Source organism: Urocampus carinirostris, chromosome 15, assembly GCF_059441175.1.
Source record: "Urocampus carinirostris isolate Australia breed hairy pipefish chromosome 15, RoL_Ucar_1.0, whole genome shotgun sequence".
In the NCBI taxonomy this organism is placed as follows: domain Eukaryota; kingdom Metazoa; phylum Chordata; class Actinopteri; order Syngnathiformes; family Syngnathidae; genus Urocampus; species Urocampus carinirostris.
This window is the reverse complement of record NC_142363.1, coordinates 37,246,199-37,262,393: the sequence shown is the minus strand read 5'-3', so window position 1 is coordinate 37,262,393 and position 16,195 is coordinate 37,246,199. Positions and strand designations below refer to the sequence as shown.

At 43.6% G+C, this 16,195-nt stretch overlaps 2 protein-coding genes across 3 annotated transcripts in view; both read left to right on the top strand.

Moving 5' to 3' along the window:
• nin (ninein (GSK3B interacting protein)) overlaps positions 1-2,454 on the top strand; it is a 33,938-nt gene extending 31,484 nt beyond the window's left edge. For both annotated transcript variants that reach the window (XM_088354847.1, XM_088354848.1), the window contains one exon: positions 855-2,454. In XM_088354847.1, coding sequence (XP_088210973.1) covers positions 855-908 — 54 coding nt within the window. In that variant the 3' untranslated portion in view covers positions 909-2,454. The remainder of the gene's footprint in view (positions 1-854) is intronic.
• Positions 2,455-5,818: 3,364 nt separating this feature from the next.
• sav1 (salvador family WW domain containing protein 1) lies at positions 5,819-15,990 on the top strand. Its single transcript, XM_088353898.1, has 5 exons — positions 5,819-6,088; positions 7,782-8,243; positions 11,703-11,973; positions 13,641-13,799; positions 15,673-15,990. Exons 1-5 carry the CDS (start codon positions 5,995-5,997, stop codon positions 15,854-15,856), a joined length of 1,170 nt encoding a protein of 389 aa, XP_088210024.1. The 5' UTR covers positions 5,819-5,994; the 3' UTR covers positions 15,857-15,990.
• Positions 15,991-16,195: the final 205 nt, after the last annotated feature.

Here is a 16,195-nt window from a genome sequence, read left to right as displayed (position 1 = left end):
ATGGCGACGGCGTGTAAAAAAGTTCCAAGTGATGTACAGCACTCTTAAAGAACATTGAGTTCCTTTACAGCATCTCTATGAAATCTACCAGCAAAAATCCGTATCCAGGTTAACGTTTAAAAAAAGGGAGAATGACTCAGAAATCACTTATTCAATCATTTAAATTGGTGTTTGTACGGCGTTTCTGTAGCTTAGTGGTTAGCACATTTGCCTAACGCGTGAAAGGTCCCCCCTGGAGAGGGACGTGCACCACCAGGCTGTACATTTCGGAGCAGACCTTATTGCCTCGCCCCAGAAATACAAACAAAATGCAGAGAAATCTTGGCAGGAGAGGAAGAAGCCGTTTATTTCGTGCATCAGGGTCCAAAACGGAGTTCTCATTCGTCTAAGAGACAATCAGCTTTCTCATACCCTTTGAAGCAAACACATCCCATCAACCATATCACGTGTTGTTTTTCCCCGAAGTTGGTGCGTCCTTTTTCGATTTTCCTACATTACGCGTTTTCCCCAAAGTTACACAATTTCCAAGAAAATCGTTGGCCTGACTTGACCGCTTGCTCCAAGCCAAGCAGAATGTTATTACTTGGCAAACCCGAGTCGAGTGTTATTAATAATAACACTCGCTGACATTTAAACTCGGGAAAAACAAGCCTGGAATTTCCTGTTTTAAACAACTGTGATAACATGTTAACCATGGAAACAAAGGCATCATCTTGTTCGCATAAATATGGCAATTTTTCACCTCCGAACCGAATACCGACGTATCTCGGGGTGCTCATTAAATCTTTTTTAATTGATTACGATGTCCACTATGCTTCAAAATGTTTTTTTTCTTTGGTTTGTGGTGGTCGCAGGGCCGACAGAGGACTCGTCGCCACGGTGACGCAGGCCACGCCCAGGTACAATGACTGCACCGAGGACACACATTTTTGCCCCTCCCCCAAAACAGACGCTTATGAAAAGGGTCACTATTTTTAATTTTTATGTGTTTATTTATTTTGAAGTCCCTTCTTTTGTGTTTATTATTTATCAGTATTTATGGTGTCACGATTTTATGCAGAATGCTCTTTTTGATCGCACGAGCGAGTTGGTCCTCTATGAATTGTCTTTTTTAGCCCGGCCTTCGGGCCGTTTTAGGAATTTGCGGCCGGCGGCACATTTCGATGACGTCGTAAAAAGACAGGCCCGCTTTCAGCCCGTGTTCCCGCTCGCGGCTACCGAGTGTATTTTTATACGTGGGAGAGAACGGAATCGGCGATGCGAAGAAGAGCTTTCTGTGAGAAGGTTTCACTGCGGTGAACTCGACTTCTCGCACTTTTCTCTGTGCTGCAGAAAAACCAAAGCGTGAATGCGAATGCGTCTTTTTTTCATGCACTATTTCAGATTTTGAGCTTTTTCAGTATTTTAGGGAAATACTCGGTGTTCTACTTGAAGCCATAAAACGGGTGCGTGTTCTTGCCGACAAGCGATTCACGTGTAAAATGACAGGGTTAGGGTTTGCGGTGAGAGTTAAGGGGTTAGGATTGTGACGCGTCAAAAGTTAGGGTAGGGGTTTAGAGTCGGAGGGGTTAGGGTTTTGGAGTTAGGGTTTGTATTAGAAGGCCAGGGATGAGGTTCAAGGGAATACAGGTCATGGACTCCATTTTTGTAGCCCTTTTCAGGTCCCTGAAGACTTCCCAAAGCGCTTTTCCGTATGCTTCGCACTTTCCCGTTCACACACACACTCACACACCGATAGCAGCGTCAGCCATGTGGGGCGCCGATTATGATTCAGTGCCCGACACCAAAAACACACATGTCATCATCTTGAAAGGTCATGAAACGTTTACAGAAAAATAGAGAAGCGAGTCTCTAGGTCATTTTATCAAAAGTTATAAATGCAAAACAAATACTCCTTTTGGCCGCTAGGGGGCAGAAATACTCTTGGTATGAGTAGGAAAAGGCTCTTTATGCAAATGTCCTCGATAATGTTTTAATTGGGTTGAACGAAATGTATCGCGTTTGGTGCATGCATAGCCGATGCAACGCTGATAAAATACTTGGTTTGGTCCAGTATATAAAGGGCGCAGGTTTAACGACAATATACGGTCAAAATAACCCACAGAACAAAATGTAAACATCCTAAAATGTCACTTTTGATGAATTTTGCTCTGGGTTAAAGTATAAGGGGTTTAGGTTTGTATTAAATGGTTAGGGTTCTGTGTTGGGATATAGGTTCAGGGGGTTAATGGGTAAGGAGGTCAGGGGTTTAGGATGACATGGTTAGGGTTCGTATTAGAGGGTGAGGGATCTTTTAGAGTTCAGGAGTTTAGAGTTAATGGGTTAGTAGTTTAGGGTCAGAGGTTTTGGGTTAGTATTAGAGGGTTGGGGTCTGTGTCAAGGATTAGGTCCAGCGGGTTAGGGAGGTTAGGGGTTTGGGCTTACAGAGTTAGAGGGTCCAGATTCGACTTTATTTTTTTAACTTCATTTCATGTACATTTTCAATCATTTTTTGTGCTGTTTTATTTATACTTTGAGATTTGATTTGGCCATTTTCCTCCCTATTTTACTCACCTTTCTATTTATCACGTGTCTTTCGAGATTTAATAGACTTTGAAAAAGGATTTACTCGTTTCCATTTTTTATTTCCCAATACTGGGAAAAATATTTTGTGTACATGTCACACTTTGAAATAAATGGGTTTTTACTGTCTTCATTTTTTTTTTAACCTCGTCAACTCGTTGTCCTGTTTTAAGTGCAACCCTGTTTCCTAAATGAAATGATCGAAAAGATTTTAAAGAATGTTTAAAAAAATGTTTTTTTAAAGTGGATGTATGTATGTATGTTCACTTCAGTAGACGCTAAAAATAGATGAACAACTTCCTTAAACTTTGTGTGTTTTTTTTTATCAATATTTTTATACGTACAGGCTTTTTATATTTTTAGCCATGACTGGCGAGTGACTATATTTGTTTATGGATATGGAAATGCACGCATTTTTATGGTTATTCATTTACCATGATTTGCAAAATAAACGTAAAAAATTATTAAAGTTACACAAGTTTAAGAAAGAAGATCTTAGAATATCCTCTTAACCCTCCAGAATGACCATCAGAATTCCAAAAGGCTGTGCTATTTAAAACTAACAACTTAACGGCCCATTTTGTCGTTAAGTATATATATATATATATATATATATAAATATATATATATATATATATATATATATATAAAATTGTTAGGGAAAAAAACATTACAAATGTACCAAATTGTTCGAATGAGTTATCTGACTCCAAACATAAACTTCATTCACCCAACAATGCATGCTCTTTTCTTCATTTAGGGAAAAATGTACAAGAGACCGGCATCTCCACACGGGGGCAGATTTATTTCCTCAAAGTATTTAACTAAGTGAATTCCATCAAATTAGCCGAATTATTGTCGCTCGAGGCTTCCTCGAGCCTCCTTTTTCAATTGTCCCTCTCGTTCTCTGATCTGATCTCCCGTCTTCTGTCTCTGAAGTTCTTTTCACAAGCTGGGGCGTTGGCTCCTCCCATGGGGTGTGCTGACTCCTCCCCTGGGGTGGGCCGACTCCTCCCACGGGGCGCGTTAGGTGCCACCCCCACCACCTCCTCGCTGAAAGGCGCCGCCACGTCTAAAAAACTCACACCAACAAAGCTTATCAGAACAACTTCTCCCAACAATGTCTGCTTTCTCGCGTCACAGATGCTCCTCCGGTGTCAGCCCTTGTCCCCGTTCTCGCTGTTTTCTGTAAACCTCTCTGTCTAGGCCACATTGACATTAAGCCTTCTACGTGAAAAATCTTCATTGCACTCAACATATGCAACCTGTATAAAACCGTACAAAATCCCTTATAGATAGATAGATAGATACTTTATTCATCCCCGTAGGGAAATTCACACTTCCAGCAGTCTACCCCGTTGTTTATTAACAGAGGCGTGTTCAGGAGAGCGAGTGATTGCTATCGCGAGCTATCGCTAGCTTCTGAACGGCCAGTGATTATTGAGCGCTCGCGTGCCCGAGTAATCACGGGAGAAAGACCGCTTACTTTGATTTCCAACATGGCGTCGACAGTGCAGAAGATGGAGGATCTCACCCTGACGAGTGCTGTTGGCGATGTAATATATCGTCTTACATTGCCTGGTAATGTTTGTGAACAATGCAAGACAGGTATGACCCTTCCACTGCGTTTAGGATAACCTTAACTGTGTCGATATGCGAACTGTCGCTCATATCAGCCAACTCGCTCAAAGCAAGCTGTAGAACGAAATCCATTGTACTGTCGTCGGCCATTTTGGATCAGTAAGGCAATCACAGTGAGCGATTACAAAACGTTCAGCAGTGCGCGGCAAGCGATTATCAAGAGACTACATGTCTGATCACTCTCCTGAACACGCCTCAGATGAACATGATGCCCTAAGGGTGCTTGTAGCGGAGTGGATGACGTCACGCTAGTCCAAAAGTTCGACATCCCCGCGGCTATATTTTCTTTGTGAAAATCCAGGGATACACCACCTCGTGTTAGCAAGTCCGCCTCCTCTCCGATTCCCCCCCGGCTTTCGTGTCTCTGTTTAGCGGCGTTGAAGCCGGGTAGCTCCGGGTGGCTACACGTTAGCGTCCGGGATGCTAAACGTGAGCCACGTTTCCACAAAACACAACAACTGCGCTCCCCGTGCGCTTCGATGTTTTCCACCAGCACTCGATGATCTTATTGGGTCGTGAGTTTGCATTTACCATGATTACGGACGGTACCGAAGACTTATAACGCCGCTAGCCGCTTAGCTAGCTCCGGCTCTTCTTCCACGATAGGCCCCTTCATCACGCCGGCAGGAGAATTCTTCAGGGCAAGGAGTTGATTCCTTGAATAGACGCATTTTTGTGCGCTAAAACCCATGTCCATAGGATAGAAGTAATCCATAGTGTAGTTGTCAAAACGGGAAGAAAAAACCCCGAAGATAGGAGCAGACAATAAAACAATAGGGCAGCTGCTGGAAAAGGCAGCCGCTCGTGGCAGCGCCGCTTTGATCTAAGAAAATTTTGATCTTCTAGTCAAGTAAATAGAATATAATATCCTTCAAAATATATATATATTCATAATAAACTGAATTGCAGGAATAAATGTGTGCATTTTATTTATTATATTTTGTTTAGTGTGATAATGTTTTGTCAGGGACAGTACAATAAACAGAAATAATTCAGATGGGTTGCATATAGAGTATTTAGCATTGAGCTCATTCGCAATCCTTGTGCCTGGACGGGCTTTTCGGATTGAAAGCAGAGCTGAAAACATAGCAACAGTGAAAAAGCAGAAAGCGCATACATTATAATATGGCTCCACACATATTTGTCCCCTACCAAACATTCTTTTCTTCACATTAGCACATGAAGGATCAGTACTGAGTTGTTCACACCAGAGTTTTCCTCATTATCAGATCAATAGTCCGCTGGCTGTCCTTTAGGCATTCTTTGTAGGAAAGTGTGTACACTCATTTTGAATTGTGATTAGTTTTGCAACGAGTTGAATATAAAGTGTTAACTTTTCAATGCAGTTGTTTGTGATTCGTACAATTGTTTTTTAAATTAAAAGCATAATTTCCGTTTCATATTTTTAAATTAATTTCCCATAATAACAGAAGGTGTTGACTTTGACAAAAAAAAAGTGTACCCTCATGCAAATAGGTTTAAAAATGAGAAAGTTCTGATTTCTTTTCAATGTGCATCCATTGCCTTAAGGGGCACGTTGACCCGACCAATATGGCCGCCACGTAGGCACGCGAGTTCGCGGGCTGCTAGAGCGCGCTGACGTAGCTCGTCTACACATCTGCGGTATGCTAGCACGAGCTAGGCTAGGCTAACTTGGGGTTAGCATTAGCAGCCGAGCGCTTCTAAAATGTCGCCCGGCGCCGGCCGACGAGGCGAGCGGGGCGGCTACCGAGCGGAAGGCTTGAAGCCGGCGCCGCGTTCTTGACGTCCCCCTTCCGACCTGAAGTGATTATGCTCTCGCGAAAGAAGAGCAAAAGCGAGTCGTCCAAGCCGGCCGAGGTCCACGGCAAGTACGTGAAGAAGGAGACGTCGCCGCTCCTCCGAAGTAAGCAACAGGTCGCCTAGCTTAGCTTAGCCTAGCTTCGTTTATTTTCAACTATTCCTTTATTGCCAGGGAACAATCCAATCATAGATAACGACGTACCTTTTAAAAGTTGGGCCACTTTGAAAAAAAACCCAAACTTTTTGTCTATTACCAGTATCAAACTCTCAAACTTCTCCGCTTCTGTGACGTCACTGGCAGGCGTCAAAATACAAACTGTTTTTCCTGACGCTTCGTGGATCGTTCTTGTATTTTTGTTCCCCGTTGCCTCTTACTTTGTTCCTTATGCGTTCAATGCCACATTATTTCTTTCATAAAATATTCTTAAACTGACTACAAGTTCAGGTACAAAGTTGTAGTGGGCTGCATTCAAGGAACATTGTGCGAAACGTTGCACAATTTATTGCTGAATTCGTGGAAAAAAAGAATTATATAGAATTCGAGCAGTGTTTTTATCACCAGGTCCTCTTTAACAGTAGTCACATTTTTAAAAACATTCTATCTTATTTACATCATTTATTTCAATATAGACGTACTTTATGATCTCTTGTATTTTTTTCAATACTGTACTCACAGGGTTGGGTAGGGTTACTTGAACTGGATTACTTTCGATGACTTTTGGATGACTCCAATACCAAATATGCTCATAAAAGACAAAAGGAACTCAATAGGAATCAAATGATGACTCACAACACGTGGTAAGCTTTCTCTCCTGGCTTTGATCTCTTTGATCTCTGGCAAAACCAACATCAAATGCCACAGAAACAAAATGAAAATCAATCCAAACATCATTTTTGCCGTTCATCCGTTACTCCCCGAGCCTGCACAAAATGGAGTAATTTTATTCATATTAAGTTTCTTTTGTCTTTTATGAGCATATTTGGTGTTGGAGTAATCCAAAAGTCATTGAAAGTAATCCAGTTAAAGTAACCCTACCCAACTCTGTGTACTCATAAGTCTGGATTGACATATATAACATTTTAGGAAATGTGGGTAATTTCTACAAAGAGTAATAGAATAGAATCTACCTTTATTGTCATTGTTACAAATTGGGTTGAAAATATTGTGAGCACGAAATTGAACGTGGCACTCCAGTATCACATTTTACAGTGAGGTTAGAAGAAAACAAAGAAGATAAAGGAACAAAGAAGACAAAGGTTATAATTCACACAGAGACACTATTTATTTACCTGTATTTAAAAGAGTACTTTTTAGATGTATGGTAATCATGAAATAAAGTAGTGCCCATTGAGCACATTTCTGACCATTTTCCTTTCATGTCTTACTGTAACAAACAAATCTGAACTGTATCTACTTTCTGGACAGGGTTTCATTTCGAATTTTTTAATGGCCGAGAAAGGTGTCAATCGAAAGGGGTGGGTTATCTACATGATCGGGAATCATTTTATGAGTCTGTTTATTTTTTAAAGGGATTTTTGGAGCAAACACATTCTAGAAGGAACGTCCAACCAAGCAGCAATGTTTAAAGGCGGATTTCTACTTATTTGTAGGCATTATGGTCGGATTACACATTACATTCCTGAAAAGTGATATAAAAGTGAGATAAAACCAGGTCAAAGTGGTTATAGTAGCTAGGGGATGCATTTCTCGTCATAACACCGGTACACAAAAGGCCTCAAAGCAGTCTTCTCGAAACCCCGATTCGATTTTAACGCTCCCCATTTTCTCCGCCCAGATCTTATGCCCTCGTTCATCCGCCATGGCCCCACTATTCCCCGGCGTGCCGACGTGCCCGAGGCGGGGCCTTCGCCTTACCCGGCGGCGGCGCCGGCCCGGGATCAAACCCCGCCCCGCAGCAAGAGCTTCCTCCGCCCGGCCGCGCAACGCCCCCCCGCCCGGGAGGCGGCCCGCCGAGAGAGCCACCGCTTATCGGCGCCCCCTTATCTCCCGCCGAGCCTCGGCGATCTGCAGCGCGAGTACGCCGGCTCGCCGCGGTCCTCGGAAAACGGCGACGCCGGCCGCTATTATTTGCCCCAGCAGCAGGAGGCGCCCTACTACGACGGGAGGCAGGCCCCGCCCCCCCGCAGGATGCAGGAACGCCTTCCGGACGACTACCGCTACTACGAGCACGAGGAGCGCAACTTCCAGAGGCTGCAGCGCCAACACACGCCGCCCGCGCCCAACAGACCACCCTCAGGTAGCCCAGTATACCCCGTACTGAGCGCTTTTAGAATAGAATAGAATATACCTTTATTGTCATTGTTACAACATGGGATATAGTGTTACAACGAAATTGGACGTGGCACTCCAGGTCCACATTTTACAGTGAGGATATAAGGAAAACAAAGAGTTAAAGGAACAAAGAAGACGATTGTTCTGTCCTTGTTGTATAGGCTTTGTTTTCCTCCGGAGGGGGGTGCATGAGGGGGTGAGGGACGTACAGATGGCCGGATCCAACTAGATGTTTGATCTTACTGTACACACGGTCCAGTGTTTTTTTCCCTAATTGCTCAGTCCACGTATTGAATGGATTTGGGAAATACAGTCCATAAACATGCCAGATTCAAGTCGCCGGCGACGATAAAAGCTCCGTTGGGGTGTGCAAGCTGCTGTTTATGGATAGCAGCGGGCAGGAGATTTAGCGCTATGCTAACGTTAGCATCCGGTGGAACGTAAACATCAAGCACAATGACCACAGTTAGCTCTCTCGGTAGATAGAAGGGTCTACACGATACTGCTAGAAACTCTATATCGAGAGAGCAGTGTGTGTCAATGATTCGGCTCTTATTGTAGCGCATAGTCTCCTAGGGCCGCAACAACTCAGCGTTCAAATCCATGATTCGAATCATCAACGATGAGATCATCGATTCGTGGTATCGCGGGATATGCGAGCCACTGACGACGTTCGCAATTCACAAAAGAATCGTTTTTTTAATGTAACGTTGTCGTGTCACTTTAGTCCAGCAGAGGGCGCCGAGACCTTACATTCTTCAATCTTTTTATCATTGCGAACAAAATTGGCACGCGGCAGTCGATGGTTTCATGAAACAAAGTTAACCGTTTTCAAGGGAACAGATGTAAGAAGAAACAAATCAGAACATCCATAATTCAAATCAAGTGAAAAGGAAAATTATTAATAATAATAATGACATGCTTAACTCGACACAAGGGGCAGATTCTTATGCATATAGTATTCTATATCATTTTCATTTTGGGAATGTTTATCATATTCAAAGATTTAACCGAAAAAACAAATCTGTTGACAACATTTCGAAAAACGGGTTTAACCGTTTGTATTTTTCCATGGATAAAAAAAAGATTCTAGTCATAAAACATAATTATAATCTTTGGATAAGGTGGTAGGAAAAGAGTATCTTATTATTTGCAGGTGTATAGAATCCATTTGTATGTTTTTTTTTGTTTGTCAAATTAAATGACCAACACTTGCATTTTTCCATTGTTTAGGGGTGTCAAACTCGTTTTAGCTCGGGGCCACATGCTAGAAAAAAAATCTCTCAGGGGCCGGACTAGTAGATCACAGTTTAACGAAAGAAAGAGGGTGAAAAAGAGAGAAAGGAAAAAAAGAGAGAAGTAAAGAAAAACAAATGAAAGGGAGAGAGAGAGAAATAAAAAAAGCACAATATAGAAAGGGATAAAAAGGAGAAAGGATACAAAAAAGCGAGAAAGATATAGAAAGGGAGAAAGTGAGACAAAGGGAGAGAAAAAGCAAATAATAGAACGGGAGAAGAGAAGGAGAAAGAGACAGGGAAAATGAGCGAGTATGAGATACTGAAAGAGAGAGGAAAAAGAGTGCGGAAGAGAGAAAGTGAAAAAAAGACATGGCTGAAGAGAGAGGGAGAGAGAGAAAAAAGAGAAAGTGAGGAAAAAAACAGCGCAAGAGAGAGAAATAAAAAGAGAGGGTGAGAAAGAAAGAAGAGAGTGAAAGAAAGGATGAAAGCAAGAGATAGAAAGAGGGAGTGAAAAGTGAGAACAAAAAAAGAGAGGAAGAAAGAGAGAGGCCGCTGCAGTTGTTTTGTGAGTGGCACCTGGCTATGGCGACATCGAGTGGCCATATTTAAAACTTCAACTCATTGTTCTATTGTGCTTCATTTTGGAACGTCTCCCGGGCCAGATTCAAAGCCTCGGCGGGCCTGATCCGGCCCGCGGGCCACACGTTTGACACCTGTGCTATAGAATATGCTGTCGTTTTTCTATCCGTCCAAAACTTCAATATTGAATAAAGAGGGTGAAATAAAAAATTCTTTTGAGATATCCTAGCGTCTATTCATGGAAAAAATAATCGACCGATTCATCAATAGTGAAAATAATAGTGAGTGGCGGCCCCATTTCCTTGACATGCACGACCATAGGGCGCACCATGTGGCTGGTTCTATTCTTGTGTTTAACACTAGAGGGCGCACCCACACGACAGGGTGCCCTCTGCTTGCGTGAAATGTTTCACTCGCGAACCTTGGATCGATTCAATTTTCTCACGAATGCTCGGTTTCTATTTATTCTGCCGACTGTAGAAATCGACACACGATTGCAAATAAAAACACGGAAAGCGTTTAATGGAGGGAAAGTGAGCTTTTATATTTCAGAGGACAACTTTGTTTCGCACAATCGCTTTCGAATTTTAGCTAGGCTACGGCGTTAGCATCCATGAGCACTTCCGCAACAATGCATTGCATGTGACGTCACGCGTTCTGGGAGACGATGGCAATCCAACAAGAGACTCTTAAAAGTCGCGTAGAAGCCGCATTTAGTCTGAAATGGGAACCGTCCGACGTAAACATGGAATTTCACCCAAAAATGGTGTAAGTCTTGACCTGTGATTTCTCGGTCTCGGGGGGCAGGCGCCCGACCCTAAGACCGCCGAGCTGGTCTAGGTAGGTCTCTTTTTTCTGTCCACTTTCCTGCATGTCTTTGGTGGGGTCCATTCTGAATGTAAAATTTTTGTCGCGGCACCATACAGTAGACCGTTTACAGAGGGGGAAGGGGACCCGAAGAGCATGCCGGGATTGACAAATACACATTGCCAGGTAGAACTCTGTATTTTTGACTTTGTATCTTGAAACGCCTTTGTAACTAGAGGCAATGTTTTTTCCGTTCAGAAATTTTGCAACCTGAAACTTTTGTATGTAGGGTGTTTGGAATTAAACTATTAAAAATGTATCGTTTACCAAATTGTTCGAACGAGTTATCTGACTCCATTCACCAAACACCACCTAACAATGCATGCTCGTTTCTTTTTGTGCAAAGACAGACAAGAGACCCATTTCCACATGGGGCAGATTTCATTTCTTAAACAAATTAACTAAGTGAACTCCATCGAATTAGCCGAATTAGTCTTCGTCGAGCCTCCTCTCTCTTGTTCTTCCCTCTCGATCTCCGATCTTCTGAAGTTCTTCTCTCGGCCCACGTCTTTCTCCCAAGCTGGCGTGCCGGCTCCTCCCACGGGCGCGTCAGTAAAATCTCCCCACGATGGCTCCTCGATGTCTGTCATGGTCAAAACATCCCTGCGCGTTTCCCTTATAGTCAAATATCTAAAATCCTTCAAGGGGCATTTATAAGTAGAGGTACCACTGTATTCGAAGGATTGCCTGCGTGTAAAGCTAGTCGTAGACGACCGACTTTGTGGCGGTCCTCCCTGCAGGTATCGGTCGAATCCAGGCCAAGTCTCTGGGGAACCTGTCCTGCCTGACGGCGGAGGAGCTTCCCCTCCCCAGCGGCTGGAGCCTGGACTGGACCATCCGGGGCAGGAAGTACTACATCGACCACAATACCAACACCACTCACTGGAGCCACCCGCTGGAGCGCGAGGGGCTCCCGCCCGGCTGGGAGAAGGTGGAGTCGGCCGAGTTTGGCGTCTATTATGTGGACCACGTCAACAAGAGGGCGCAGTACCGTCATCCCTGTGCTCCCAGGTGAGCTGTCCCCTCGCCCATCTTCAGAATCTATTGACTGGGGGGGGGGCTTTAGGCGGCTGTAGATCCGCATGCCGCTCTTTGCCGCTCCCTAGTGGCTCGCTGAGGCTTTTTCCAAAATGTTTGATCGTGAAAAATGATATGGAAGGGAAAACATGACACAAATATTTGTAACATTTTCCAATGAATATTCATCGCAGGGGTCTCCAACCTTTTTCAAGCTCAAAGCTACTTTGTGTTACTAATTAGTGCAAAAGGCACCTAGTTTGATTTACATTTTGTTAGGGAAAAAAACGACATTACAAATGTACCAAACGTTTACCAAAACGTTTGAAATGAGTTATCTGCCTCCGTTAACATATGCATGCTCTTTTCTTAATTTATGGAAAATATTGACAAGAGACCAGGATTTCCACACGGGGGCAGATTTATTTTCTTAAAGTATTTAACTAAGTGAATTCCATCGAATTAGCCGAATTATTGTCGCTCGAGGCTTCCTCGAGCCTCCTTTTTCGATCGTCCCGTTCATTCTCCGATCTGATCTTCCGTCTTCTGTCTCTCAATTGTGGTCGTATTTCTCCATTTCTCTCTGACTCACTTCTTTATTTATTTCTCCCTCTTTTTCTTTCTCCTGTTCACTCTTTCTCTCTCTTTTCTCTATTTCTCTCTCACTCTCAAACTCTTTATTTTTCTGTGTCTTGCTCTTTTTCTATTTTCTCTCTAATTTACACTTTAATTCTCTTTCTTTTTATTTTTCTCTTTCTTTCTCACCCTCTTTCTTTGCCTTTTTCGACCTCTCTCTCTCTCTCTCTCTCTCTCACCTCTTTTTGTCTGTTTTTCTCCTGCTGAGTCTTTTTCTTTCTGTCGTTTCACTTATCTTATTCTTTGTATCTTTCTCTTTTTTCACTTTCTTTTTCTCTCGATATTCATTTCCCCCTTCTTCTCCATTCATATCTCTATTCTGCTCTCTCTTTTTCTCTGACTGTTACTCTGTCTCCATTGTTCTCCCTGTTGATCGCTCTCTCTTTCCCTCCCTCTCTTTCTCTCTCTTTTTCTCCCCCTCTCTTTCTCTTAAACTTACTTGTCCGTCCCTCGTGAGATTTTTGATTGCATTTGTGGCCCCCCGAGCTAAAACCAGTTTGACACCCCTGATCTCAAGAAAGTCCTTTAAGAGTAAAAAGGGTAACAGTCAAATTCACAGAGGTGTAAAATGCAAATAACTCAAGCAAGTACGTTTCACTTTGTGTTCTCACGACAAAAAAGAATGAATTTCACGATATTTTCCGAGGCTTTACTTTTAAGGGACAGGGGAATGAGTAGTGACAAGAAAAATGGAGAAGGAGGGAACTGATGATGATGCCATAAACAAGTCAGATATTCGCTCGAGTCGAAATAATCATAAATGAAACTCTCCTGGCACATAGATTAGTACAAAAAGATTTCAAATTGAGACAACTGAACTGTTGGTAAATTAGCCCTGGAGTGTTAGCACGTCATCATTAGCCAAAATCTGACTAGTGGCTAACAAAAAACAACAATTTTGGCGTCAAAAAGTAGTCGTTTCGGCGCAAATTGAAAGGTCTTGAAAAGATAACGGATACAAAAAGCTTTTTTTAAATTTATATTTATATTTCTAAAGAAATTCGATTTTTTTCTTTTCTCTTTAGCGTGCCCCGTTACGACCAGCCGCCCCCTTTGCCGCCCCCGCCCATCACTTACCAACCGCGGCCCGCCGAGAGGAACCAGCCGGTCCTGGTGCCCGCCAACCCCTACCACACGGCCGAGATCCCGGACTGGCTTCAGGTCTACGCCCGGGCCCCCCTCAAGTGAGTACCGCGAGAGTGAAAAGTAGACCCCGCCATACGCCCTGCCCGTCTTCCGACGGTTTCCCTTTACCATATGCATCTATTTTTTGAAACAAAGTCTTCTAAGGGCATGAAAATCCTCACAAGTAAATTTAAATTCACTTTGAATTTTAATCCGTAAGCAAACAGCGATTGCATACTGCTCATTTCTGCTTGAAGATAGGCTACGTCGCGGTTGGTTTAGCTAGCACCCTGTTAGCTCCGGGAGGGTGCCGAGGGCTTTCCTGTTTTGTCAGCCCACCGCACGTTTTTTGATCAGCTAGCGCTTGTTTTGCTGCGTCCTTTGCTTTATTCCCGGCCGGCTTTGTGTTTATCGCTGTTTTTCTTTGTTGGTTCCTGGTTATTCTGGCTGCTTACTGCATGTTTTTTCTTTCATCAGCTAGTCATTCTGCCAAGGTTGCAGCCATTTTCCATTCATCGGTCCCTGTAAGCGCTCACCCTGTGTGTTTTTATCTGCAAGTCAAATTTGCCCACAAACGCCTGCAGATGAGTGTAGCACGTGCATCATAGCTGGAAAACTGGTGAGGCAATAGCTTGAAGACATTCACTGGTCCCAGGTCAAATTTGATCACAATCTGAGAAACAAAACCGTTTATTTTACATATTTTTCGAATGGTAGGTTGAGGCGTTTCCATAAGTGGCCTTTTGGTTTACATCACTAAAAGCCTTGCAACTGTGTATTTTACTTTGGCCATTTTTTTTTAGACATTTTAAAAGAGTCGTAAATGTTTGACCTCTCTTTCCAGAAGTCGATCCATGATTGTGCACACTTGTGTGTAATAACGGCGAGTAAAAATGAATCGGAGTGGCGTTCCGCATGTTATTATGGGGTCTAATTTACATTTGAGTATCGTTCTTTCGAGAATTTCATTGGCTAGGGAATGTGTCAAACATCATTTGAATCGGTTCCTAGTGGCTAAACCTATCCGGAGCTAAAGGAGGCGATCTCTGTTTCATCAAACAGGTCCGTATAGGGCAGGGGTGTCAAACTCATTTGAACTCGGGGGCCACACAATAAAACAAACATTCTGTCGGGGGCCGGACGAGTAGATTAATGAGAAAGAAAAAGAGAGATAAAGAAATAAGAGAAAGAGAGAGGGAAAAGGAGAGAGGGTGGGACAAAGAAAGAGAGAGAGGGAGAGAGCGTGAGAAACAAAAGATAAAAAGTTGTGAGAGAGGGGGAAAAGAAAGGGAGAGGAAGAAAGAAATCCAAAGAGAAATAGAAAGACAGAAGGAGAGAAAAGAGAAAACAAAACACAAAGGGCATGAAAAGAGAGAAAAGGAAAAAAGAAAGTTAGAGCAAAAGAGGTTAAAAGACACAGTGAGAGAAAGAGACAAAGAGCAACAAAGGAAGAGAAAAAGAGAGACACAGAGAGTGGGAGAAAAGGGGTGGAAAAGAGAGAGAGAGAAAGAAATACAAGTACACTGTCTTTGTGAGCGGCACCTGGCTTTGTCAACATCAAGTTGACCTATTTCAACCTGCAGCTTGTTTTTCTCTCGCGCTCCTCTGAGTGTTGTCTGGCGGGCCGTATTTAATCCCTTAGCGGGCCTCATCTGGCCCGCGGGCTGCCCGTTTGACACCTGTGGTATAGGGGAATGCGGGCTGCGGACCGTGGAAAAAAAGCCCGTCATTGGCCGAGAGTGGCGAAAATCAGTAGGTCGGAGGCTAACGGCCATATTGGATATCGTGTTACGAGGGTCGAAACGGAGAGATCGGGACGTCCCGTGACGCAGAAATGCTTTTAGGCGGATTTTTTTGGTATTAACTGTCATCGTGCAAGTTTCAACTCCATCGACGTCTTCTCTCCTCATTTCATGAAAATATTCCCGTCAGGTACGACCACATCCTGAAATGGGAGCTGTTCCAGCTGGCCGACCTGGACACCTACCAGGGCATGCTGAAGCTGCTCTTCATGAAGGAGCTGGAGCACATCGTCAAATCCTACGAGGCCTACCGACAAGCGCTCCTCTCCCAACTGGAGGCCCCGAAACAGCGCCACCAGTGGTACGCTCAGTAGGCGTTTGCCCACGCCGCCGAATTCCCGTGACCAAAAAAAAAAGCCACTCCGAACACTCCGTTGCGAGACCGACGGCTCCTCCGGGCCGTTTTCAAAGAGCGCCGGTGAGGAGGACGTCTTCGACGGGAGGTAAGCGGCACCGAGCGAGAAGAATAAGCTATCTGGAAACTTTTTGGCTGCAAAAACACACAAAAAAGCAAACTGTCTGAAAGCCATACCGCGCCGGTGGGACCCAATACTTTACTACCAGCCGGAAAAAAAAACTGAAATATCATATTTTAATATATTATCTGAAATGTTCACGCGGAGATCGGATTTTGTACGAAAAGGAAAGTCCGT